This window comes from Xenopus laevis, chromosome 1L, assembly GCF_017654675.1.
Source record: "Xenopus laevis strain J_2021 chromosome 1L, Xenopus_laevis_v10.1, whole genome shotgun sequence".
Lineage (NCBI taxonomy): Eukaryota > Metazoa > Chordata > Amphibia > Anura > Pipidae > Xenopus > Xenopus laevis.
The window spans coordinates 11,033,024-11,060,458 of NC_054371.1; the positions used below are offsets into that span (position 1 = coordinate 11,033,024).

At 41.4% G+C, this 27,435-nt stretch overlaps 1 protein-coding gene across 1 annotated transcript; it reads left to right on the forward strand.

Annotated features, from left to right (window-relative positions):
• Positions 1 to 4,248: 4,248 nt before the first annotated feature.
• LOC108697349 (disintegrin and metalloproteinase domain-containing protein 28) lies at positions 4,249 to 27,435 on the forward strand. Its single transcript, XM_041586908.1, has 15 exons — positions 4,249 to 4,553; positions 5,668 to 5,745; positions 12,037 to 12,143; positions 13,761 to 13,837; positions 16,975 to 17,053; positions 18,223 to 18,299; positions 22,470 to 22,635; positions 23,165 to 23,218; positions 23,641 to 23,712; positions 24,087 to 24,256; positions 24,417 to 24,501; positions 24,604 to 24,740; positions 25,414 to 25,519; positions 25,844 to 25,889; positions 25,993 to 27,435. The coding sequence occupies exons 1-15, from the start codon at positions 4,454 to 4,456 to the stop codon at positions 26,088 to 26,090; spliced, it is 1,452 nt and encodes a 483-aa protein (XP_041442842.1). The 5' UTR covers positions 4,249 to 4,453; the 3' UTR covers positions 26,091 to 27,435.

Below are 27,435 nucleotides of genomic sequence, written 5' to 3' on the forward strand. Positions count from 1 at the left end.
GGAGCCTGCAACTGCCATTTCTATTTCCTTTTCTGTTGCGCCCGGTCTTCCTCCTGACTGTCACCTTCTGCCTTATTAATCTGCCTTTCCTTTTTTTTTCCCCTCTGTAACTTTTCTTTCTTCCTCTTCCCTCTCTATCCTTCTCAATGCCTCCTCCTGGGGAACCAAGTTAGGGGGACAACGAGACCCAAAAGGCTGATTTGTGGTCCATAAAGGGGCAGGGCTTGCAGACTAGTGTTCAGGGGATTGGCAGATCACAGGCAGGGTATGTTCATCATGGAAACTTCAGAAGAAGACTGGCACAAGCCTGGACCCACGAAGTAGTAAAGCCAGAGTCAGGTTGTAAAAGAGTTAAAAAAGCTTACATTTTATTTTCCATAATTAAGAAAACAGGCCTGACGCGTTTCATGTCTACCAGGGACACTTACTCATAGGCTAGACTTTAAACAATACATGCACACTATTTAAAAGAGAAATGGCCAATGGAAGATGAGTAGGCGGAGCCACCCGATGTGTCACTCAAAGAAAAAACTACAAATCCCAGGATCCGATGAAATGGACACACCTCCCAGGCTGAGCACTACATGGGTTATCTGAATTACAGAATACAAAGTCATCAAAATAAAAGGACACCGAGGTCACGGGTTCAATGCCCGATTATAGGATTTGTTTGCCGCATTCCTGGGTGTTCTATAATTCATCTTGTATTGATTCCTGGACTTTGACCTTGTCTGAACTTTGACTTTGCTACTAATCTGCCTGTCTATTGAACTATTCCCTGAATATTGACTACAACTACTCCTGATCCCGAATTGTACTGTGAACTTGGACTTTTGCCTGAAGCTTCCACCTTGGTGCGCATTACCGATAGGCCCCCTGACAGAAATATATTGCTAGGTGGTATATATATCTTTGCTTATTCTGTTGTACATGTGTTACACTGAACAGCCATTTTTTGATGTATGTTTTACTACTTGAAATATAAAGATATTTTCTTCATACCTCCTGTTGTTTGCAAATAAATGTGTGCATGCCCAATACATTGTCTATTGAGTTTTTGGGTGCATATTGTGGGTGTACCCTTGGGCTAGTTGCACCTCACTTACATTCTATATCAGAGAATTTGTATTATAACATAGTCCTTTGTAGTTGAGTTGGGAGTGCCCTCCATTAATCTGTATTTCTATTGGGCAAAATGAAGACATCTTAAGATGTCATGTGCACGTTTATGATGTCAGACACATGCTTGGAAAGTTGGTGATTTTTATTAGAGATGCACTGAATCCACTATTTTGGATTCGGGCAAACCCCCATATCCTTTGTGAATGATTCTGCCAAATAATGAACCGAATCCGACCCCTAATTTGCATATGCAAATCAGTGAGGGGGAGGGAGAAAGAGAGCCGCGTGCGCTCTCTTTGTGATGAAAAGTCACATGATTTTAAGGATTCGTTCAGCCAGGCACAAGGAGTCGGCCAAATCCTGTTGAAAACAGCCCACTACCGAACCGAATCTTGGATTTGGTGCATCCCTAATTTTATGCACATTGTTGGGGACATACTTGTGTACTATACAACCGACAAGAAAGACAGAAAGCCTTTGAAATGTTTGGTTTTTGTACTCCGCAAAATAAACACTTGGAAGCAGTGGTGTAACCAGATATTACTGGGCCCCACAGCAAATTATTTTTCTAATGTATAGAGGTTGACTTGTTTTACTAATAATTATTGAAACTGTATATGAATTAGGGTCTCGTGGGGCCCCTATACCTCCTGGGCCCCCCTGCAGGGTCTGCTTTCTCTGTAGTTACTCCTGTGCTTGGAGGTACTTTTGGGGTACACTGTAGCAATTTGTACGTGTGCACCGTTTTACTTCTTTATTCTTACTTTCTGGAGGTGGCCCTGAATACCAAAATCGAAAGGCTCATTTGTGAAAAATGGACGCACAGTTGTGCGCATATCACATGTCATAAAATATCATAAAAGGTGCTTGTAATGACCCTTGCACTTCTGTGTAATTGCACCCAATGCACCCATCCAGCCGTTCTGATGATTGTGCACAAGTGAGCCCGTTGACACAAATAAAACCTGGATTAACTGCCTCCCAATTCACGATTCCCCTGACAATAGTTACAAATAGCTGCAACTGATTAGTGCCAAGCAAAGTGCACAATATTGCCATTATTAATGCCACATGCATTGGAAGTCATACCCTCCCTACAAATGTTGGCTGCAACTTGCGTATGATTCATTATAATGAGGTGATTAGGGCATGTACACTGGAATTCTGAGTAAATACTCAATAAACCATACACTTTGTTTGTAAATGATCCGTGATATTCTCCATAAAGTGAAATGGAAAAGTCAACGTCATTCAGCTCATTTCTGACCACAGCCAGTTGTAGAAGTGCAAAAGTAAATGCAGTTGTTACATCTCCCCACACTTGTGTGTATTTGCACCACACTCCATTATACCCACAAGTCTAGGTGGCAGTAAGTATAGGGACCCCACTAAAGACATTAATAGCTGCAGCAGACTTTTGCCTTGAGAATTACATGCACACATGATGCAGTCTCCACTCCAAAAACAGTTGTTTGCACTTTGATACATTGAATGCGATTGTAGTGAGCAAAAATCCTTTTAAAAGTCATGTATGGTTAAGCATTTCAGGGGGAAAATGCACAACTAACTTCATTTTTGTATTTTGTATTAATTTAGAATAACAGTGGGGCAAGATGGAGTCCATAAGGAAATTGGACACAGTAGGGCAGGATGGAGACAGTAGGACAAGGTGCAGACAGTAGGACAAGGTGGAGACTGAAGAGTAAGATAGAGACAGTAGGACAAGTTGGAGACAGTAGGGCAAGATGGAAACAGTAGGGCAGGATGGAGACATTAGGATAAGATAGATACAGTAGGACAAGAGGGAGACTGTAGGGTAAGTTAGAGACAATAGGACAAGATGGAGACTGTAGGATCAGAGGGAAACAGTAGGACAAGAGGGAGACTGTGAGACAAGAATGTAGGGTAAGATAGAGACAGTAGGACAAAACAGAGATAGTAGGACAAGAGGGAGATAGTAGGACAAGATAGAGACAGTAGGGCAAGACAGAGAAAGTAGGACAAGATGGAGACAGTAGGACAAGACAGAGACAATAGGACAAGACAGATACAATATGACAAGATAGACACAGTAGGACAAGATAGAGAAAGTAGGACAAGATAGAGACAGTAGGACAAGAGGGAGACAGTAGGACAATATAGAGACAGTAGGACAAGAGGGAGACAGTATGACAAGATAGAGACAGTAGGACAAGATAGAGACAGTAGGACAAGATAGTGAAAGTATGACAAGATAAAGACAGTAGGACAAAAGGGAGACAGTACGGCTCGATAGAGACAGTATGACAAGATAGAGACAGTAGGACAAGAGGGAGACAGTAGGACAAGATAGAGACAGTAGGACAAGAAGGAGACAGTAGGACAAAACAGAGGCAGTAGGACAAGAGGGAGATAGTAGGACAAGATAGAGACAGTAGGACAAGAGGGAAACTGTAGGACAAGAGGGAGATAGTAGGACAAGATAGAGACAGTAGGACAAGACAGAGACAATAGGACAAGATGGAGACAGTAGGACAAGCTAGAGACAGTAGGACAAGACAGAGACAATAGGACAAGATAGAGACAGTAGAACAAGATAGACACAGTAGAACAAGATAGAGAAAGTAGGACAAGATAGAGACAGTAGGAGAAGAGGGAGACAGTAGGACAAGATAGAGACAGTAGGACAAGAGGGAGACAGTAGGACAAGATAGAGACAGTAGGACAAGATAGAGACAGTAGGACAAGATAGTGAAAGTATGACAAGATAAAGACAGTAGGACAAGAGGGAGACAGTGAGGCTAGATAGAGACAGTAGGACAAGAGGGAGACAGTAGGACAAGATAGAGACAGTAGGACAAGAAGGAGACAGTAGGACAAGATAGAGACAGTATGACAAGATATAGACAGTAGGACAAGAGGGAGACAGTTGGACAAGATAGAGACAGTAGGACAAGAGGGAGACAGTAGGGTAAGAAAGAGACAGTAGGACAAGACAAAGACATTAGGACAAGATAGAGACAGTAGGACAAGATGGAGACAGTAGAACAAGATGGAGACAGTAGGGCAAGATGGAGACAATTGTATAAGTTCTGTAAATACCTGGAGTACAGTGGGGTAACATGACAGATCTGGCCCCATCCGTGGTTGCAGTGTAATAATAATTACACCACTGCTTGAGTATGGGGATGGGGGGGGGGGTGTTGCATATAAACCAAAAGAAGACTCCCCCCATTCACTAGAATTCTGTTGTGTTATGTCTCATGTTAAATCATCTTTATTTTTGTTTAGATCTATCTAAATCCTCTCCTGCTGAGTCTCCACTAAACAGTCAGACATTGCGTTGGGCACCATGTGTTGGTCAGCGATTCTCTCATTGCCCAGAGGAATCAGGAGTCTCACAATGAAATACAACAGGGAGCAGGACTTGCATTACTTGTATTTACTTAATAGTAAGTTTCAGGTTTCAAAGAGTTCAGCGGAACATTTCCCAGTAAAATAGATATTACAGAGAAGCGATGTGCTGAGGGGCAGGATAATGTGTGGGAGGAATGAGCTGCTCTGGATCAGAGGACACAACATCTACAAGAGGACCATGGGCTTTAGATGGGGGTTTGGGTTCAATTCTAACCTGAAATCTCTGTAGTTTTTGTTTTGCCTTCCACAGACATCTGCCAACAAAGGGGTACACCAGTCAGGAGCCCCATGGCAGAGTGGGCCCCTAGAAACACAAAAGGGAGATGTATGTGGTTTTTGTAGAAGTGAGGGCACAGTTTGGGCAGATTGTGAATGTGTTAGGGGTAAAATGGGTGGCTCAGGGGCATAGTCAGGAGCAGGGTTCCATTAGGTTTTCTTTTTTTTTTTATTTGGGCGCCACTCTACTTAGTTGGCAGAGGCCACAGTTCAGGCTCCCCAGGCAGGTAGTGGACTTGCATAGGATCAGCCTGGCCAATAGAAATTGGGGTGAGGGCTCTGCTAATAAAGTATGGGGCCCCATTATTTCTGATTGTGAACCTGGTTGCTATGCCCAAATATACAATGTTCAATGTACTGTCAATGAAAGTGGGCCCCGAGATTCAACCAGAGCCTGTATCTGTCCCTATAAGTCAGGGATATTCCCAAAGGAACAGTTTACTCCCCACTGGGCTGGGTTGGGATCAGGGGTGCAATTAAAGGGTCATACAGTATATATATCTATAATGATAATATCTGTAATATCTTGAATGGGGGAGGCTCATCCCCCGCAGCCATCGATTCTTCGGAACTGTATCACATGAGATTTCCAGATAACTCAATATTGACACAGGTAAGAATTCTAAAGATTACTGTATTCAAATAGCCGCCGGCGTGCCCCATCTGCACGAGGATATTGGGTTAAATGTTGTGTGAGCAGGAAAGGGTTAAGGCTACACACAGAGACTGGCCCCGCAGGTAACATCATTCAGGTTAGTGACTGCCCAGGGGATTACCTGTCATTATATTACCTGTCATTACCTGTCCCCTCCTCTCCCCAGTGTCAGAGACAAGAAAGCTCACAACTCAGCTCAGTCTATTTCTCTCTCTGAGGTTTCAATACAATGATGGGCATCTTCTCAGGAGTGTGGCTTATTGGTATCTTCATACAGATGTGGCCCGGAGCCCAAGGTAAGGACAATTCTGCATTTATTGTATGTATAGTATAGGGCTGCTGTGTGACTGGTGATAGACAGCTGCAGCTAATGGCTGAAATAAGCATCATTTTTATTAACCTCAGGGCTGCTATGCTGCTTTCCATGGCCCCTAACGTCGCCCCACTTTAGTTAAATCCACCCATTCTGACTTATTTTACTTTGCCAGGGGCATAACTGACACGCGAGTGCCCAAATTGGTACAAATTCGTTTTTCAGTTACTTTATTTTACCCCAAAAGGCATTTCTTTTCCTCAGTTTCCCAGCATCTTTGTGTGCACATATTTACCCCATAACAAAAGTATGAGGACTTTTTGCCCAAAATCCACCACCATGGGAGATACCATTGTCAGGGAGGTGCTGCTGGAGAAAATGCCTTGTGTGACAATCGCCTAAAACCTAGATGGGAAATCCTATACTTTATATACAGGCATTATCAGGAAACCCATTATGCAGAAAACTCTGTTACGGGAAAGCCGTCTCCCATCGACTGCATCTTAATCAAATGATTCTAATTGTTAAAACTGATTTCCTTTTTCTGTGTAATAATAAAACAGTACCTTGTACTTGATCCCAACTAAGATAATATCGTAAACATGAAAATTGAATATAAGCTTCCTCATACTGAAGTAAGAAATTAATTAAATATTCTGCATTGTTTCTGAAATAATCAAGTTTATCTTCACTATTCCTCTCTCAGCATCTGTTTCTCTTCATTCTGTCTTCATGCAGCAGTTGGGTGTCAGATATTTATTGACAGTTAGATCCAATATATCTTATAGGGGGCTCCTTTTGCCTAGAAGATGTATTAGAGCTCACTCTATTAAACTCACCAGACATCATGTCTCTCTACATGCAGGATTTGTGCAAAAGGCAGTTATTTTGTTAGATCAATTATCCAATATATCTTATAGGGGGCTCCTTTCCTAGCAGATGTATTAGAGCTCACTCAAATAACTGATTCCAGTACAAACAAAATGTAACAAAATAACTGCCTTTTGCACAAATCCTGCATGTAGAGAGACATGATGTCTGGTGATTAATTTAATAGAGTGAGCTCTAATACATCTTCTAGGCAAAAGGAGCCCCCCTATAAGATATATTGGATCTAACTGTCAATGAATATCTGACACCCAACTGCTGCATGAAGAGAGAATGAAGAGAAACAGATGCTGAGAGAGGAATAGTGAATATAAACTTGATTATTTCAGAAACAATGCAGAATGTTTAATTGATTGTATTTAGAAAGTTTCTTGTTTCAATATGATGATAGTTTTCAGTTTTGCAAAAGTTCCCCTTTAATCCTTATGGGAGGCAAATCCATCCTATTGGGTTTAACTTATTTTTTAAAGGTTTTTAAGTAGAGATGCACCAAATCCAGGATTTGGTTTGGGATTCAGCCTTGGATTTTGCCTTTTTTTCAGCAGGATTCGGATTCCTCCAAATCCTTCTGCCTGCCGAACCCAAATCCTAATATTTGCAAATTAGGGGTGGGGAGGGAAACCACGTGACTTTTTGTCACAAGGAAGTAAAAAATGTTTTCTCCTTCCCACCACTAATTTGCATGTGTAAATTTGGATTCTGTTCGGTGTTCAGCCGAATCTTTTGCGAAGGATTCGGGGGTTCGGGCGTATCCAAAATTGTGGATCCGGTGCATAACTATTTTTAAGTAGACATAAGGTAGGGTGATCCAAATGACTAAGATCCCAAGCATTCTGTATAACAGGTCCCATACCTTTAATAAACGTGCCCAGCAGTTCTCTATCTTTAGCTCTTATTGAGAGTCAGTGGCACTGCACATGCTCAGTGGGCTCTGGGTTGCTGCTTAGAAGCTAAATTTAGGGATCATCACAAATGATCAAATTATTATTAGAACATAAGAGTGTGTCTGTAGTAGAATCTGATGCTACTGGAACACCCCAAAAAAATTGTAAGAACCAGATTCAAAGTGGATACCTGTGAACCCCTGCCACCCCCACACAGGAGGGCCCCATGCTTCGCCCACCACTTTTTTACAAATCACCTGCTTCTGTGTACTTATATATTGGATGCAAGTCAGACTGGGGGCTCTGTTTGAAAGCGCAGGACACCCATAGGTGTTACTTGCGAAGATGACAGCACCCCCATATCAGATCTGCATTTATACAGAATATTGTGAGTGGCTCCCTAAGCTCAGTAAGTGACAGCAGCACAGAGCATGTGCAGTGAATCAGCAGAAAAAAAGATGGGGAGCTACTGGGGCATCTTTACTGCTAAAGGCTACAGGGCTTTGGGCTGGTACAGAACTTTAAAACATAAAGTGCATAATTGCTAGCCTTATTCTTTGTTGACCTTTAGTTCCCCTTTAAATCCTATATCCCTTTGTCCAGCCGCTGCACGTAAATGATTTCTTGGCAGCAACTTGCATATTTTATGGGAGATAAATGATATTCTCCCTAGATTTTATCTCTTATGTAAATGTGGCCCCGCTGGAACTTGAATGGGAGCCCCCCTATAGCTACACGGCGACTTTTATACATGAACTATCCTTTCGTTTGTACTGGTTCAGTGTAACCGCCCATTATACAGACTCTCATCAGCAATACCCTTGAAGGGACAGGTCAAATGTTTTTTTTTTTTCTCATTCCTTCTGTTTTTAGACTGTACAGCAGAAATAGTGTTTTTTTCAAAATTTTTTTCCCTTTTTTTCCCTTTCCTATTTTTCTCAGCCCTAAGTCCAGGACAAATCCTGACTCCAATTCCCAGCTGTGGGATTGCTCAGCTAGAAATCATTGTGAGCAGGGAATTCAGTACAGATGTTTTCTCCTAATTTATAGCAGCTCAGGGAAGGATTTCATCTTCTGGTGAGAAATGATAATGTGCCGCCATCCAAACAATGCAAAATATTCTGCCCCCCCCCCAAACTTCTTTCTCTGCGGTGAAACGTGCACATTCTCTGTTTGTACCAAAACTTTACTGCAGTTACTTCTTAGGTAATGTCCTGTGATAAGTGAGTCACAAGATCAATAAATAGTATTTCTGTAGCCAAGTTCTACGTATAATGCCCAGGACCCAGTTTTGTCAGTATGTGACTGTTACCCCAATGTTTCTATATATCTGTAACCTTGTTATGAGCTAAGGGGGCCCAGTCTGAAGGTCAGTTAGGGGGAGATTTGGGGTGAGTGTTTATATGTACCCTGGGTACCCCTGGAACTATAGCAGGGTGACACCCCAATGTTTCTATATATCTGTAACCTTGTTATGAGCTAAGGGGGCCCAGTCTGAAGGCCAGTTAGGGGGAGATTTGGGGTGAGTGCTTATTTGTACCCTGGGTACCCCTGGAACTATAGCAGGGTGACACCCCTATGTTTCTATATATCTGTAACCTTGTTATGAGCTAAGGGGACCCAGTCTGAAGGTCAGTTAGGGGGAGATTTGGGGTGAGTGATTATTTGTACCCTGGGTACCCCTGGAACTATAGCAGGGTGACTGTTACCCCAATGTTTCTATATATCTGTAACCTTGTTATGAGCTAAGGGGGCCCAGTCTGAAGGTCAGTTAGGGGGAGATTTGGGGTGAGTGCTTATTTGTACCCTGGGTACCCCTGGAATTATAGCAGGGTGACACCCCAATGTTTCTATATATCTGTAACCTTGTTATGAGCTAAGGGGGCCCAGTCTGAAGGTCAGTTAGGGGGAGATTTGGGGTGAGTGCTTATTTGTACCCTGGGTACCCCTGGAATTATAGCAGGGTGACACCCCAATGTTTCTATATATCTGTAACCTTGTTATGAGCTAAGGGGGCCCAGCCTGAAGGTCAGTTAGGGGGAGATTTGGGGTGAGTGATTATTTGTACCCTGGGTCCTATTCTCCAGAAGGCAATAAAATACAGATGGGGTTGATTTTTATTGTATTTTTAGCATCAACAACTGAATAGAAAACTTTACAGAATTTCTTAGGAACCCAATATAATAGGGTATTGTGCCAGCTGATATATATTCAGTATTACCTCACACTTTATAGACCAAGAATGACGAGCAAATGAGCTGGCATTGTTAGAAGCTTGTTTTATTACAGTAATTCTGTGATAACAGTGTAATCCAGTAATCAGAAAATTGGCAATACAAAAAAGAATGGTGTTTGCTATTTACACTCACAACCGCTGGTTGGCACCAGCGAGCGGCCATGTTGGTACAGGAGCTCTCTACTCCATGTATCTCAACATCTCATATTTCTCTACCCCACAGTGTTTGATCAAACACCCACAAAAGCGGCAACAGAGAGTAGAGGGAAACACTGCTGAGTCCGGGCAAGTGAGGCTCCCAAAGAACAGGGACTGAAAATTGGGATGGGAACTTTTTTGAGCCAAACTTGTAGTGGAGCACCACCCAGTCTAGATGTTTCCATTGTTGAAATGGGGTGTCCCTTACCCAACAGGGTTGCTACCTCGAGGGCCCACTATCACTTTCTTCCTTCTCATTGCATGCAGTTACAATCTGAGCAAACACCTGATCCAGACATAGAGCAGGCTTGGGACAGGGTTCTTTCCCAGTGTCCCTCCAGCCCAGTCCAACCATGGCAGTTTTAGTCTAAAACAGTATGTAGATTAAGGAATATAGTCCAGTAGGGCAAGATGGAGACAGTAGGACACATGGAGATACTAAAGAAAGATAAAGACAGTAGGACAAAATGAAGACAGTAACACAAGATAGAAAAATAGGGCAAGATAGAGAAACAGGACAAGATGGAGACAGTAGGGAAAGATGGAGACAGTAGGACAAGAGTGAGATACTAGGAAAAGATAGATAGTAGGACAAGATGAAGACAGTAGGACAAGAGTGAGATACTAGGAAAAGATAGACAGTAGGACAAGATGAAGACAGTAAGACAATATGACAGTAGGGCAAGATAGAGAAACAGGGAAAGATGAAGGCAGTAGGGTAACATGGAGAAAAAAGTGCAAGATAGAGACAATAGGACAAGGTGAAGATAGTAGAGTAAGATATACAGTAGAACAAGATGTCAACAGTAGGTTAAACTGTAGACAGAGGGGCAAGATGGAGACAGTATGACTAGACGGATAGGGTAAGATTTATACAGTAGTAGACCAAGATGTCAAGAGAAGGCCAAGATGATGAAACCAGAAGGCCAAACCATAAATAGTGGGGGATGATGGAGAAAGAAGGACAAGCTAGAGACTGTGGTTCAATATTGAGAGGAGCAAGAGGAGATTGAGACACTAGGAGAATATGAAGACAGTATAGTTAGATGTACACAATAGACCCAGATAAAGAAAGAAGGGAAATATGGTGCCTGTAACAAATGGCCACAGAAGGGCACGACTGAGATATGTAAAACAAGGACAGCTAAAGTAACACCAATCTCTGACCCCTTGTTGTTGTGAATTTACAAATCTGAGTGTTGAGCAACCACAAAGTAGCAGTTGTAGCCAATTTAATGTTTTTATTACTTTGTAAAATAAACCTGACTTACTAGATATTACCTACTGAGGGTTTCATCATGTAGTCCCCCAAGGCTTTCTTGCCCTCCTCCTGATATATAGAGTTGAGTCATTTATAGGGATGTACCGAATCCACTATTTAGGATTTGGCCGAGCCCCTAAATCCTTTACGAAAGATTAGACTGAATACCGAATCCTAATTTGCATATGCAAATTACGGATGGGAAGGGGAAAACATTTTTTACTTCCTTGTTTTGTGACAAAAAGTCATGCGATTTACCTCCCGCCCCTAATTTGCATATGCAAATTAGGATTCAGATTCGGTTCGGCCGGGCAGAAGGATTCAACAGAATCCGAATCCTGTTGTAAAAGTCCGAATCCCGAACCGAGTCCTGGATTCTGTGCATCCCTAGTCATTTATAAGTGAGAGAATATTACGCCAACAGATTTTCTCTCACACATCTCCCAGTTTTCTTTGAAGTTTGTCAGAAGTTGACTTCTCATTCTGTCTCTGCGTGTGAGTCTAATGGCTTGTTTACATATTTTGCACTTAAGTGAGTGTTTACATATTCCACCTATGAAATGGGATTGTATTAAAGGGGAAGTTCGCTTTACAGTCTTTATTATTCCATTTTATTATGATGGCATGCAAGGATGGATGGGAGGGGGCCTGAATGAAAAGATAACCAATAAAGCCAATAAAGGTTAAAGACTCACAGCTCACTTTTTAGTAGAGCCCCCCATTCACTTGAATGGGAAAGGAAGAGAAGGTGTGAGTTCCATTATTGTTCACCCCAAAGCCTTATAGTCCTTCCTTTGCTTCTTAAAGCTGTGCCCTGCAGAATGTCACGGAGACAGTTCCCAACTCCATATACCATCTCCACCCTACACTGGATCAAGGGGGAGCCAGAAGCATCACGTGGAAGGGCTCACCAGGTAAATCTAATGTTTATTTCCAGTAAAGTTCCTACATACAGCATAAAGCTTTACCATATCAGATAGTCGTGTATGCAGTGATTATTTTGGGGTGACCTTAGAGGAACACATGTGTAACTGGCAAGTTAAGTATAATAAAGTGATAATCTTGCCCTACTGTCTCCATTTTTTGTTGTAATTGTGAGCAATCTTGCCCCAATCTACTCATCATTTCCTATTGTCTCCAACTTGCCCTACTGTCTCCAACTTGCTCTCTCTATAATTCAGTAATGTCCTGTTTGAGCACTGGAGACCAAAACTGTACGGCATATTCTAGATGGGGTCTCCATCTTATCCTACTTACTCCACCATGTCTTATTGTCTCCATTTCTCTATACAAAATCGGGAGTCCATATTATTATCAAACCAAGCCCACGGGACTTGCCCCAGTTCAAAAGGGCCATCAACTATAGAAAAATTTATATCAAAAAATGATATAAGTCCCAAAGCTTTCTTCAAGTAAGGTGTCAGACACACCTATGACTAAGCGCCGGAGGGTGCGAAACGCGTAAGGTGGGATATGGGGGGGTAGTATGTACCAGCTTTAATTCTTTTAAAATGTACTTCAATAAATTAATATTTTTTACTTGAAGAAAGCTTTGGGACTTATATCATTTTTTGATATAAATTTTTCTATTATTGTCTCCATTTGACCAACTTACTCCACCATGTCCTATTAGCTCCAAGTTGCCCTAATGTCTCCATCTTGCCCTACTGTCTCCATCTTGCCTTACTGTCCCCCAACCTTGTATTACATGCACCATCATTTTCTACTGTCACTATCTTACCCGAATGTCTCCATCTCACCTGACTTTCTCCATCTTGCCTTATTGTCTCCATCTTGTCCTAATTACTCCAATTTGTCTCATTGTCTCCATTGCTTAATGACTCTACCTTGTCCTACAGTCTCCATCATGCCCTGCTGTCCCCTCTTGTCCTACTTACTCCACTGTGTTTTATTGTCTCTATTTGACCAACTTACCCCCCATGTCCTATTAGCTCCATCTTGCCCTAATGTCTCCATCTTGCCTTACTGTCTCCCTCTAGTGCTAATTACTTCATCTTGTCTCATTGTCTCCATTGCTTAATGACTCAACCTTGTCCTACAGTCTCCACTATGTTCTACTGTCATCATCTAACCCTACTGTCTCCATCTTGCCTTACTGTCTCCATTGTGTCCTAATTACTCCAGCTTGTCTCATTGTCTCCATTGCTTAATGACTCCAGGTTGTCCTACAGTCTCCATCATGTTCTACTGTCACCAACTTGTCCTACTGTCTTAATCTATATACTATGCCATACCCGTTATTACTTCTACTCAGCTGTCCCTCACTATATGATGGCCCTACTACTAATACCCTTATTTGGACTGTGAGTAACAGCATCTGTACAATACAGAAGATTATATACTGCAGATCTAGCCAATACTGGGCATTCCCCATACTTCCAAATAACAAGTCCATCCATCAGAGTTAGCAAGAGGATGGCGGGAGTTCTATGAGAATCCATTTGCAATAACAATGCTACTTTACTACCAATGGTATTTTCTATAACAAATGGAAACTTGCTTTTTCCCAGGCAAATACTGAAAGGAGGATTCAGTTCTCCATTACAATGAAAGGGAAAAATCACATTCTCACACTTCATAAGGCACAGTGAGTACAGACACATGGATTTTATTTTCACTTTCTTTCAATATTCTCTGTCATGGTTAAAGGGCAACTATAACTGTTATTGGTTATCTGTGCCTGAGCCAACTTGTCTCCCAGGCTTCAGGCCTTTCCTTAGCTCCTCTCACAGCCCTCCTATTGTGGTATTACAAAAAGCTACAAAGGGACACCCATGAATGATCCAAAAACAGAGATGTGGACAGATACATTTAGTAAAGGAGATCAAATAAATCCATGAAATCGTGTTACAATACATATAAACCTCTGTGCTTTAGAAATGAAACAAGATGAAAAAGGGGAGAGACGTGTTATATAATATATCTGTTAGTCCACCTGGTTACCTGCAAGTCATTCCATGGAAGTCCATCCTGAGTTATTTTACCTGAGGGCATAAGAGAATGTGTAGAATTCCTCACATAGAGACAGTAAAAAACATGGTCACCTGGGAGATGCGAAAACAGATGTGAATGAAAAATAATGTGAATATTTGGGATTCTGTAACAGGCACCAGAATATAACAATATATAGTGAATAAAGTACACCCTCTTGTAAAATATAAGGATATTATAAGTTACCGAGGAGTTTCATGACCATAGGCCGAGTGTTTTTATACAGGTCATAGAACTCTGAGGTAACTTCTAATATCCTCATATTTTACAACTGGGGGTACGTTATTTATTATAATACACAAGTTTCAGTGAGTCATGTGACAGAATGACATCACTACTCACCATTTATAACTGATGACATCAGAACTCACCATTTATAAGGATATAATTTACAGGATATTCATGGCTTTTGTGTATTATATAATGTTATGCTACATAGGGGCACGGACGATTTTATTCACTTCTATATATTCCATCAATAAGGGAAAAGGTACTGTGACCATATAAAGGCACAAGGCTGCAGGCTGCGTTATACAGGGAACTCTGAGTATCACTCATGTATTATAAGGGATAATGTACCCCCTACTGTAAATGATAAGGATATTAGAAGTCAATGAGGAGTTGTTCTGTGACCATATAAAGACACAAGGCTGCAGGCTGAGTTATACAGGGAACTCTGAGTATCACTCATGTATTATAAGGGATACTGTACCCCCTACTGTAAATGATAAGGATATTAGAAGTCACTGAGGGGTTGTTCTGTGACCATATAAAGGCACAAGGCTGCAGGCTGAGTTATACAGGGAACTCTGAGTATCACTGATGTATTATAAGGGATAATGTACCCCCTACTGTAAATGATAAGGATATTAGAAGTCACTGAGGGGTTGTTCTGTGACCATATAAAGGCACAAGGCTGCAAGCTGAGTTATACAGGGAACTCTGAGTATCACTCATGTATTATAAGGCATAATGTACCCCCTACTGTAAATGATAAGGATATTAGAAGTCACTGAGGGGTTGTTCTGTGACCATATAAAGGCACAAGGCTGCAGGCTGAGTTATACAGGGAACTCTGAGTATCACTCATGTATTATAAGGGATAATGTACCCCCTACTGTAAATGATAAGGATATTAGAAGTCACTGAGGGGTTGTTCTGTGACCATATAAAGACACAAGGCTGCAGGCTGAGTTATACAGGGAACTCTGAGTATCACTCATGTATTATAAGGGATAATGTACCCCCTACTGTAAATGATAAGGATATTAGAAGTCACTGAGGGGTTTTGTGACCATTGACCCCAGCAAAAAACATTGCTCTGTCAGGCTACAATTTTTTTTATTATGTTGTTTTTTTATTCCTTTCTTTCTATTCAGTCACTCTACTTTTTGTAATTTAGTGTCTCATTCAAACCAGTGTCTGGTTGCTAAGGAAAACAATACCCTAGCAACTAGATAGCTTCTGAAATTGCAAACTGGAGAGCTGCTGAATAAAAAGCTAAATAACAGAAAACCATAAATAATAAAAAATGAAAACCAATTGCAAATTATCTCTTAATATTACTCTCTACATCATACTTAAAGTTAATTTAAAGGATAAGGAAACCTTTAAAATAAGTGGATGTAAAATTAATACGGGTGCTATTCTAAAAACTTTTTTAATTTAGATTGATTATTTATTGCTTTTTAATTCCAAGATATTAAAAGATACATCTAATGTTACTATGAATGAACAGCGCCACCTGCTGGTCAGTTTCCCACCAGTCTGACCACCAAGTAGTCAAGGAAGTTGTCAGGAGAGAAAAAGAGGCTGCTCTGATGTTCTTCTGCTTAGGAAAGATTTGAGAGAGATTTCTAATTTTATTCCTAAGCAGAAGAACATCAGAGCCGCCTCTTTCTTTCTCCTGACAACTTCCTTGACTACTTGGTGGTCAGACTTTTGGGAAACTGACCAGCAGGTGGCGCTGTTGTAACAAAATGCATTCATTAATATCTTGGAATTAAAAAACAATAAATAATGAATGTAAATTACAAAAGTTCTTAGAACAGCACATTTATTAATTTTACATTCACTTATTGTAAAGGTTTACTTTTCCTTTAAAGGTGAACAACCCCTTTAAGTTCAGCATCCCCTTTAAATAGCTGCCATTGCCCCCCAAGCATGTGGCACATTGACAGTGGCTAATTCCCTCGAAGCTGGTGGTACACATGGTGTTTTTGTAGATTCGCCCAAAGAGGAATGTAAGAATTCTATAAAAGCACATGTTTTTGAAAAATGAAAAAACAAGTCATGGCCGGTCATGGGAAAAAATGTTTTTTTCAAACCGAATCAGTTAATAGTGCTGCTCCAGCAGAATTCTGCACTGAAATCAGTTCCTCAAAAGAGCAAACAGATTTTTTTATATTCAATTTTGAAATCTGACATGGGGCTAGACATTTTGTCAATTTCCCAGCTGTCCCTGGTCATGTGGCTTGATATAAAAAAAATCTGTTTGCTCTTTTGAGAAATAGATTTCAGTGCAGAATTCTGCTGGAGCAGCGCTATTAACTGATGCGTTTTGGAAAAAAACATGTTTTCCGATGACAGGATCCCCCGAGTTTGGGCCTGAGACACAGGGAGGTTGAATGACTTGTTGGTCACCCAGAAGAGCCATGAGAACTTTATTTCCCTTTATTTTCCTTATCAATCTATAGTATTCTAATTTCTAATGAATTTGTGTTTTTGTTTCAGTGATTTGCTGGCAGGAAATTTTTCAGCATCCCATTATGAAGCAGATGGACGACTAGTGACAGAGTCACTGGGGCCCCTGGTAGGTCCTGTTACAGTAATACCCGTCTTACACACCCATCTTATATTCTTTGTGCTCCCATAGCCCTCCTTGTGTGTTACACTCCCTCTGTATAAAGCCAAACCCAGGTATAAGCTGCTGCTGAGCTCAGTGCCAGTATATGGGCAGGGCACAGATGTTGTTGCACATACAGCAAACCTATGATATATATAAACATCATACAATGAACTAAGGATTCTTATATAAAAACATCTTTTTATTGGCCACAGACCTTCCCAGGGGAGAATATCACTAGCCAGCAGCTGTTTGGGGGGGATTGTACGGGGGGAAATTCCAGGCAAGCTGGGGCAGGCAAGATATATATATATATAAAGGCAGCGTTCTCTACCCTTGGGACTGACAGTTTGGATAGCTTCGGGGGAGCTGTTCCATGGAACTGAATGCTATCCCTATGGTTTTCTCTTTAAAGGGATACTGTCATGGGAAAAAATTTTTTTTTCAAAATGAATCAGTTAATAGTGCTGCTCCAGCAGAATTCTGCACTGAAATCTATTTCTCAAAAGAGCAAACAGATTTTTTTATATTCAATTTTGAAATCTGACATGTGGCTAGACATTTTGTCAATTTCCCAGCTGCCCCTGGTCATGTGACTTGTGCCTGCACTTTAGGAGAGAAATGCTTTCTGGCAGGCTGCTGTTTTTCTTCTCAATGTAACTGAATGTGTCTCAGTGGGACATGGGTTTTTACTATTGAGTGTTGTTCTTAGATCTACCAGGCAGCTGTTATCTTGTGTTAGGGAGCTGCTATCTGGTTACCTTCCCATTGTTCTTTTGTTTGGCTGCTGGGGGGGGGGGGAAAGGGAGGGGATGATATCACACCAACTTGCAGTACAGCAGTAAAGATTGATTGAAGTTTATCAGAGCACAAGTCACATGACCAGGGGCAGCTGGGAAATTGACAATATGTCTAGCCCCATGTCAGATTTCAAAATAGAATATAAAAAAATCTGTTTGCTCTTTCGAGAAATGGATTTCAGTGCAGAATTCTGCTGGAGCAGCACTATTAACTGATTCATTTTGAAAAAATTTTTTTTTTCCCATGACAGTATCCCTTTAACTTGTATCATGTAGCAAGCGTGAGTGTGTATAACATTGTATATAACATTGCCTCCCCTGTGCCTCTATTCCCAGGAGCAATGCTGCTATACGGGCTCCGTGGAAGGAATCCCAGACTCCCTGGTCTCCCTGTGTACCTGTCCCACTGTCAGGTGAGATAGTGTTGCCTTCTCATGCTAAGATTTGGGATATGGGAGACTCTAGGGACTAGGAATGAAGCATTAAGGAGCCCATACCCATAAGGAAGTGCAAGCTGCAGGAGCAAGGAATCCTAGGCAAGCAGGTGATATATATACGGCACTTGCACCTCTGCTACTCCCTCCTTGCACCCCAGGATGACAAGAAAGGGGCCCTCCTAGTGTCTCTGTATTGTCTGGTAAATCCTAGGATAAATGTACTGTATACATGCTTTCCTTTCCCAGCTCTCTGCATATAGATATATATATATATATATCAGTGCTAATATATCATGGGCAGTGACTTTAGACTCCTGGAACCACTGCCATTGACAAGTACTGGCATCTCTGCCTCTGCTCCTCGTGGGTGGAGCAACTCAGCTTTGTATCCAGTTCTGATTGGCTGGGACGCCAATTTAACTCAATGTAACTCATTTTTAGGCACAATTCCATTGCTATAGAGAAAATGCCTTAAAGTGCCCAGTGGCTTCCTTGGCATACACAGGGGCACTTCGACACCAGGTTGATTCATTGGGCTGAAGCTTGCAGTTAAAGGAGAACTAAAGCCTAACTCAGGGATCCCCAACCTTTTTCACCCATGAGCCATATTCAATTGTAAAAAGAGTTGAGGAGCAACACAAGCATGACAAATGTTCCTGGGAGGTGCCAGATATGGGCTGTGATTGGCTATTGGTAGCCCCTATGTTAACTGGCAGCCTACGGGAGGCTCTGTTTGGCAGTACACCTGGTTTTTACCAAAACTTGCCCTAAACCAGGAATTAAAAAATAAGCTCCTGCTTTGAAGCCACTGTGAGCAACATCCAAGGGGTTGGGGAGCAACATGTTACTCACGAGCTACTGGTTGGGGATCACTGGCCTAACTAAAGAAGTAGCTAGAAATGTTGTACATGATGTTTTGTGCTTCTGTACCAGCCCAAGGCAACCACAGCCCTTTAGCAGTAAAGATCTGTGTCTCCAAAGATGCCCCAGTAGCTCCCCATCTTCTTTTCTGCTGATTCACTGCACATGCTCTGTGCTGCTGTCACTTACTGAGTTTAGGGACCCACTCACAATATACAGTACACATAGAATAGAAATGTCACAATATAAGGCTGATTAGTAATTAATACACATAATTACTACATGGCAGCACAGAAACCAGTGCAATTAGCATCAGAATTGAATAATCAGCAAACCTGTAGCATCAGCTTATATTACAGCCAGGGAAGCTCATTTTCTGCTGGATAATTAGTGACGAGCCCTAAGCTTAGCTTCTCAACAGCCAATCAGAGCCCACTGAGCATGTGAGTGTCACAGACACTTTCCAAGATGGTGACCCCCTGTGACAAGTTTGAAGTCCTGGATCATTGCTGCTATTGACAAGCTCAAACTTTAGCCTCGTCCAATAAGTTCAGTATATGAAATATTAAATTTTTAGCCACATTCATGTTTAGGGTTTGGTTCTTCTTTAAGCCTGTGCCTCAGTGTGCATATTGGGGTACATTCTACCTAGAGGCCAAATTGTTAATCAGTGGCTTATGTTTGTGTGTATATAAGTAATTTATAGTGAAACTGAAGCTCAATATTTCCCATTTATGCCTCCCCCCCACCAACCCAAGTCAGGGGTATTAGGTAACCAAAACTAGGTCACCCCCTTTTGTCTCGTCTGAGATAGCGGCTCTGATTTCAGCCTCCCGATTCAAAACAGTTTTCCAGAGAATGAAATTCTAGCAGTGTCTATATGTTCTACTGGGCCCGGGGCCCTAGAGGCAGGTTCTGTGCAAATATCAGCAGTGGGACTGAGAGCTGAACCAATCTTAAAGAGATACAGTCATCCCATAATTATCCTGTTTTTATTTGTCCCATTAACTGTTATAGTGTTGGCTAACTGGGGGGACTGGGGTTTGAAGTAGGGGGCTGTTGTAGTGAATGGGCAGAAGATTGAGGGGGTGGTGATTGGGAGAGGCCATGGAGTAAAAGGGGTATTTGTGGTGCTGTACATATTATAATGTAAGGGTCATTGTCCCATCAGAGATTCCTGAAGCACAAAGGGTTGGGGATCAGCGGCCCATGTGCTATCCAATATCACATTTGTTTTATCCAATATCACATTTGTTTTATCCAATATCACATTTGTTTTATCCAATATCACATTTGTTTTATCCAATATCACATTTGTTTTATCCAATATCACATTTGTTTTATCCAATATCACATTTGTTTTATCCAATATCACATTTGTTTTATCCAATATCACATTTGTTTTATCCAATATCACATTTGTTCTATCCCATATCACATTTGTTTTATCCAATATCAAATTTGTTTTATCCAATATCACATTTGTTTTATCCCATATAACATTTGTTTTATCCAATATCACATTTGTTTTATCCAATTTCATATTTGTTTTATCCCATATCATATTTGTTTTATCCAATATCACATTTGTTTTATCCCATATCAGATTTGTTTTATCCAATATCACATTTGTTTTATCCCATATCATATTTGTTTTATCCCATATCACATTTGTTTTATCCCATATCACATTTGTTTTATCCAATATCACATTTGTTTTATCCCATATCATATTTGTTTTATCCCATATCATATTTGTTTTATCCCATATCACATTTGTTTTATCCCATATCACATTTGTTTTATCCCATATCACATTTGTTTTATCCAATATCACATTTGTTTTATCCCATATCACATTTGTTTTATCCCATATCATATTTGTTTTATCCCATATCACATTTGTTTTATCCCATATCACATTTGTTTTATCCAATATCACATTTGTTTTATCCCATATCACATTTGTTTTATCCAATATCACATTTGTTTTATCCAATATCACATTTGTTTTATCCCATATCACATTTTATCCAATATCACATTTGTTTTATCCAATATCACATTTGTTTTATCCCATATCACATTTTATCCAATATCACATTTGTTTTATCCAATATCACATTTGTTTTATCCAATATCACATTTGTTTTATCCAATATCACATTTGTTTTATCCCATATCACATTTTATCCAATATCACATTTTCTCCAATATCACATTTGTTTTATCCCATATAATATTTGTTTTATCCAATATCACATTTGTTTTATCCCATATCACATTTGTTTTATCCAATATCACATTTGTTTTATCCCATATCATATTTGTTTTATCCCATATCATATTTGTTTTATCCCATATCACATTTGTTTTATCCCATATCACATTTGTTTTATCCCATATCACATTTGTTTTATCCAATATCACATTTGTTTTATCCCATATCACATTTGTTTTATCCCATATCATATTTGTTTTATCCCATATCACATTTGTTTTATCCCATATCACATTTGTTTTATCCAATATCACATTTGTTTTATCCCATATCACATTTGTTTTATCCAATATCACATTTGTTTTATCCAATATCACATTTGTTTTATCCCATATCACATTTTATCCAATATCACATTTGTTTTATCCAATATCACATTTGTTTTATCCCATATCACATTTTATCCAATATCACATTTGTTTTATCCAATATCACATTTGTTTTATCCAATATCACATTTGTTTTATCCAATATCACATTTGTTTTATCCAATATCACATTTTCTCCAATATCACATTTGTTTTATCCCATATAATATTTGTTTTATCCAATATCACATTTGTTTTATCCAATATCATATTTGTTCTGTAACAAACTAAAGCCCAGGAGCTGTTATTAACTGTGTGAGGTTCATTCTGAGTGACCCCCCAGAAAATCAGAAAGCTCCCCTTTCAGTGGCTCTGGGGCAAAAAAGGTGTCAAGCTGAAATAAATGAGACAATAGGAATGGCAATGAAGGCAACAGCTTCCAAATAATACACATAATAGTGCCACCCAGTGGGAATTTAGGATCATTACAAAAAAAAACCGTATGCCTAAGACTAAAGAAAGCAATATATATATACCGTATATAAAAGGCAGCGTAAACGGCAGAAGGGTCAGGTGAGGATTCTGCTTCCAGACAATTTAGTTTTGATCTCTTTATAGCAAGAGGCCTCCCTGTATAAAAGTGATTGGCAAAGGAACAGCCTCCTGCCCCCAGCTTGATATGCCTTTGTGTTGCAGTGGGTACATCACCATGAGAGACGGAATTTACAGCTTTGATGCCCTGAGACCAGCTGAGACTGCCGGACACACACCCATAAAGCTGCACTATCACCCTAAAAAGTCATTTATGGGTGCGACACCCAGGCGCCCCTTCCGTTCCCTCCAGGATTCCGGCTCAGAGAAGGTAACGTGTCTATCTATCTGTCTGTCTGTCTATCATCTATCTCTCTCTGTCTAGTGTATCCAGTACAAATAATAAAAATACTGCGCTTTTGCTTCCTCATCTCATTTCTGCCCACAAACTCTCTCCCTCTATTCCTGCTGTCCCCTTCCATCTTTCTCTATCTCCATGTTTCTTTGTTGTTGACCCTCTCTTTAGCTACTGCAGCTGAATCCCTTAACCAGTTGAGCCTCATCTGCACTTCTCCAGCTCAGCCTCCATCCTTCTCCAGCTTTACAGGCATCTACCCCTCTGTATTTGAGCCCTTCCACCCCCTCTGAACTCCTTCGGTCACTCCACTATCTGATTCCAGCTGGACCCCACCAGTCCCTCTCAGCCGCTCTCCTGCTGGGTCACTGTACTGTCTCAGTACTCAATGATAGGAGATAGACAATTAAGTTGTGTTTTCCTCAATCTGTATGATAGTCAATACCAATATTACTTCTGTTGTATCTCACAATATAATATATTGACCTATTCCTTTCCAAAAAAGGGCGGCAGAGAGACGTACAAGATTGAGCTCTTTTTGGTGGCAGATAAAGAAGAGGTAAGTGGCCTGCAATGAGTATAATGTCTTTATTCCCTCCAGTCCCACCATTTTATTTAGTAGACCAGCCAGTGGACATTCTTCTCCATTCTGTCACTTATTAAAATAGTTAATATACCGAGACCCCCAATCCCTCCCAGTGATTTTTGTGATTTTCACCTTTCCCTTGTGCTTGAACTTGTATCTATTAGCACTGTACTAAGCAGAATAACTCCCAGGCTAGGGGGACCCAAGCTTCCTACAATACTCACTGGTTTCCAAGCCCTGGCCCAAACCTCTTAATAACATAGACCCTGCCCCATAGGGTTCCATTAGGATGGTGTTTCTAGATCAATGAGAACTTTCTGATCCCCCAGCAACAAATCTTATTGGATATTTGTGTGTTCCGGTTATGAGTCTCACCACTCCCATTTTCTCCTCAGTTCCACAGGCATGAAGAGAAGGTGGAGACAACGAGGCAGCATCTCATAGCTGTAGCCCACCATCTCAATCAGGTAGGAGGGAGGCTGCCTACAGAGGGGTACGGCCGGGAGGCAAAGGGGTAGCTACATGCACCAGGGTGGATTTAGGGAAGGGCAGAAAAGGCAATTGCCCCTGGCTCCCAGAATCAGAGAGGAAGACCATAGATAAAAGCACTATAGATAAAAGCACTAATGACATATTATGTTGTGTAACAACTACAGCTCCCAAGTTGTAGGTTCTACAACAGCTGAGGAGCCCACAGACCCCACCTTCTCTGGATGCAATGGCTCCTCCTTTTTTATATCCAGCTCTGGCTCCACCCCTTTGTCCAGAAATAAGAATCATGAAATTAGAGAACCTTACATTTCTTAACGGGTGTTTTTTGTACTATGGTTTTATTTTCCAGATCTTTTTGGAAATAAACTTCCAGATCTTTCTCGTGGGGATTGAGATTTGGACTCAAGAGAATAAAGTGAATATTTCTGACACGGCGTCGTTATCTCTCCGGCATTTCTTGGAGTGGCGGGAGCAGGTTCTTCTGCCCCGGATGCACCACGACAACATTCAGCTTATAAGGTAGCGCTCTTCTCTTTTATGTCTTTGATTATTAAAGGGCAAGTCTACTTGGGATAAAATCTGAACTCATTAGAAACCACACTCCTGGGCTGCTCTCTTTCCCCTGGTCAAGCAGGAACTTCCTTAATGTGTGTACTTAATGCTTTTCTGTATCTCACAGCGGGGTTCGCTTCAAGGACCACACCATCGGGGAAGCCTTTGTGGCCAAAATGTGCACAGCGTCCCATAGTGGTGGGGTCATCCGGGTAAGGATCTGTTTATAAGGATTTCATATGCAGGCTGTTTGTGGCTCTTGCGTATGGCATGCATTTGTATGGCTGATATAGATCATTGATGTTCCTCTGCAGGACACAGGGCTCAGCTCCAAAGAGTTGGCCAAGCACGTTGCACACGAGATAGGACACAATCTGGGCATGAGTCACGATACGGAAAATTGCTATTGTCCAGAGGGCGCGGGGATGTGCCTCCTTTCAAATCGGAGTTGGTAAGTGGCCCACTAGAACCAAAGGCCCTTATTCTGGCCAACATAATAAGAAATCCTATATAATAAAGTCCAAGTGTCTCTGCGTCCAGTCCCAGTCCCTGTGTCCGTGGAAATGCGCTACTGCGCATGTGCCCCACAGGTCCAAAGTCTCGTGAGAGCTTGCTGCAGCCCAGCCGGCGCCGCCATCTTTATTTTACTGACGCGGGTCATGCTACTTGTGGCTCGAGGTGAGGCGAGATGTCGTCTTTGTGCTGGATGGAGGGGAGAAGATAGTAGGGAGTAGAAAGCAGGTAACAGGGGGATGTGAAGTGTTCAGGGCTATGCTGCTAACCCCCCTGGCCACCAATGTTAACCCCCCCTGGCCACCAATGTTAACCCCCCCTGGCCACCAATGTTAACCCCCCCTGGCCACCAATGTTAACCCCCCTGGCCACCAATGTTAACCCCCCTAGCCACCAATGTTAACACCCCCCTGGGCACCAGCATTAACCCCCTGGCCACCAGTGCTACAAAGGGGGCCCTGCCTACTAATGTTACCCATTCTGAAATGTTGGGAGGTATGTGACGACATATGTTCTAGTGCCCGTTAATTTAACGGGCTTAATGTCTAGTACTCTATCTTGTTTGATTGGCTAGTTCTGCATCCATGCTAATGAGCTGTCCCGCCCCCTAGGTCCCATATTCATCCAGTGTTTAGCGAATGCAGCCACCACTTCCTCGATCGGTTCCTCGAGGAGAAGGACATCACCTGCTTAAAGGACCGGCCCCACACATACATCGTAAGTGCTGCTGGGGGAAGGGTTACATTTTAGGAATAATTTACTGACCACAAGTGCAGTGTGCAAAGTTCAATTTCAGATGCAATTGCAATGTTTTTACCCACAATGCAATGCTTTTCCTATAATTTCCTCATGACTGTGGGTCACACATGGGTCACTGCCCATGGGGACACTGTGACCCCTTAATATAAATGTACAACGTTACATGGGTTTACAAATGCTAGAGTGTTAGTTCTATAGACTAGGCTTACCCTTTGCATATTTGTGCCAGCGTCTTGTATTCATATATATTTAATATGTGATTATACTACATTGTGTTGCCAGGAGGAATCTCCCCCGGGGGCTGATCAGCACATGATTCTTGAAACTGGTAAGAGCTAGCTTTTCGGGATAGGGGCATCTCTATATATCTGGGTTTTACTGATATCTTCAGCTTGACCCACACTATTGGATTTTATTTGTCTCTCTTCCAGTTGGAAAAGTCTCCATTTTCCTTTGTTCTCTGATTGTCCTGCCATCCTTCCTGATCATCTGGAGAAGAGTGTCCTGCAAAAAACCACAGGCTGTGTAAGTGGGGAGACAGTGAAGATGCGGGAAGAGTTGTTTTTCCTCCCACGTGCAGTCATGGGAAGGATAACTGGGTGCCATGACCCCTGATGGTGCTGATCAAAAATGATGAAGGTGGAATGGGATGGATCACAGCAAAGCAGTTAATATGTCTGATGGGAAGTCCAAAACTGGTTGTTTCCAAGGACCATCCTAGGGGATGGAGAATCATGGAGAAGGAGAGAAGTCTGCCGCACCCCCAGGATTTTGGGGACATCGTTTGCACTAGAAAGATGCCCTGTAGTTTTCTGCTTCTGACTGTTCCACTTCACTGACCATCCATGAGACTTTTAGCTTGTAACCCAGACGTTATTATTGGTACAGGTCTCGGCTGGAGCCTCATCTGCTGGAATCCAAGTACACTGGAGCGGAACACTATATATCAATTATCAGCATATATGAAATGATGAAAAAGGGGACACTTTCTAAAACTAGAGGAGAGAAGATTTCACCATAAGCATAGGAAGGGTTTCTTTAAAGGTAGCTAGTTTAATCATGAGAGATGTAAAGATTGATTCATTGGGTGAGTTCAAACATGTGGCATATATTGACCCGAGGACTGGTTGCAATGCATAATGAATATCATTTCTAGTCCCATTTATATTCCTCAGTGCCACTATAGTACGTCTCCTGGGGTCATGTTATGACTTGCTCCTGGCTGCCCAGAATAAGCCGTGCTGTGACTACTCCATTTAAACTGAAATGCCATTTTGTGGGACCTAATGATGTCCCTGTCATACCCTATCCATATCTAACCTCTGTTTCTCAGTTCTGTAGGCAATCCTAGCCCAATGAGCTGACTTTCAAAATCCCCTACTGATAAAGGAGTAGAGCTGGGGTTGCCATAGGGCCCCCACAGGCTCTGTAAAAAAAAAAAAAAAAAAGCACTTAAATTATGATGACTGTTTTTAAACCAATAATCCTATGAATGATTAATAGTAATGCAAATGCACTAAGGAGATTTTTGGGCCATAGAGGCTTGTCCTAATAAGAGAATTGTTCATCCAAATAAAAGTGTCATCACTGATGTGCCTGAGTGTTTTTATTTACCCTTTAACTGCTTTACTGACAGTTCTTCTGTCTGCCAATAGGTGGCGCCAACCAATGTTCAAATATTTGTCACGGTTAAAAACAAAAAGCATTACTGTTATTATCTGATGTAAAACAAATGGCTAAATAAAGGCATTTGCAGGTGATGAAAAAGCCTGAGACATTTGGGGGGAGTCTCTTGTACCCTCTGCACCCTCTCCTCCTTTGTAATCTGGGACACGCAAGCAAGACTAATGCAGAAATGAATTCTCCTTCCCCTC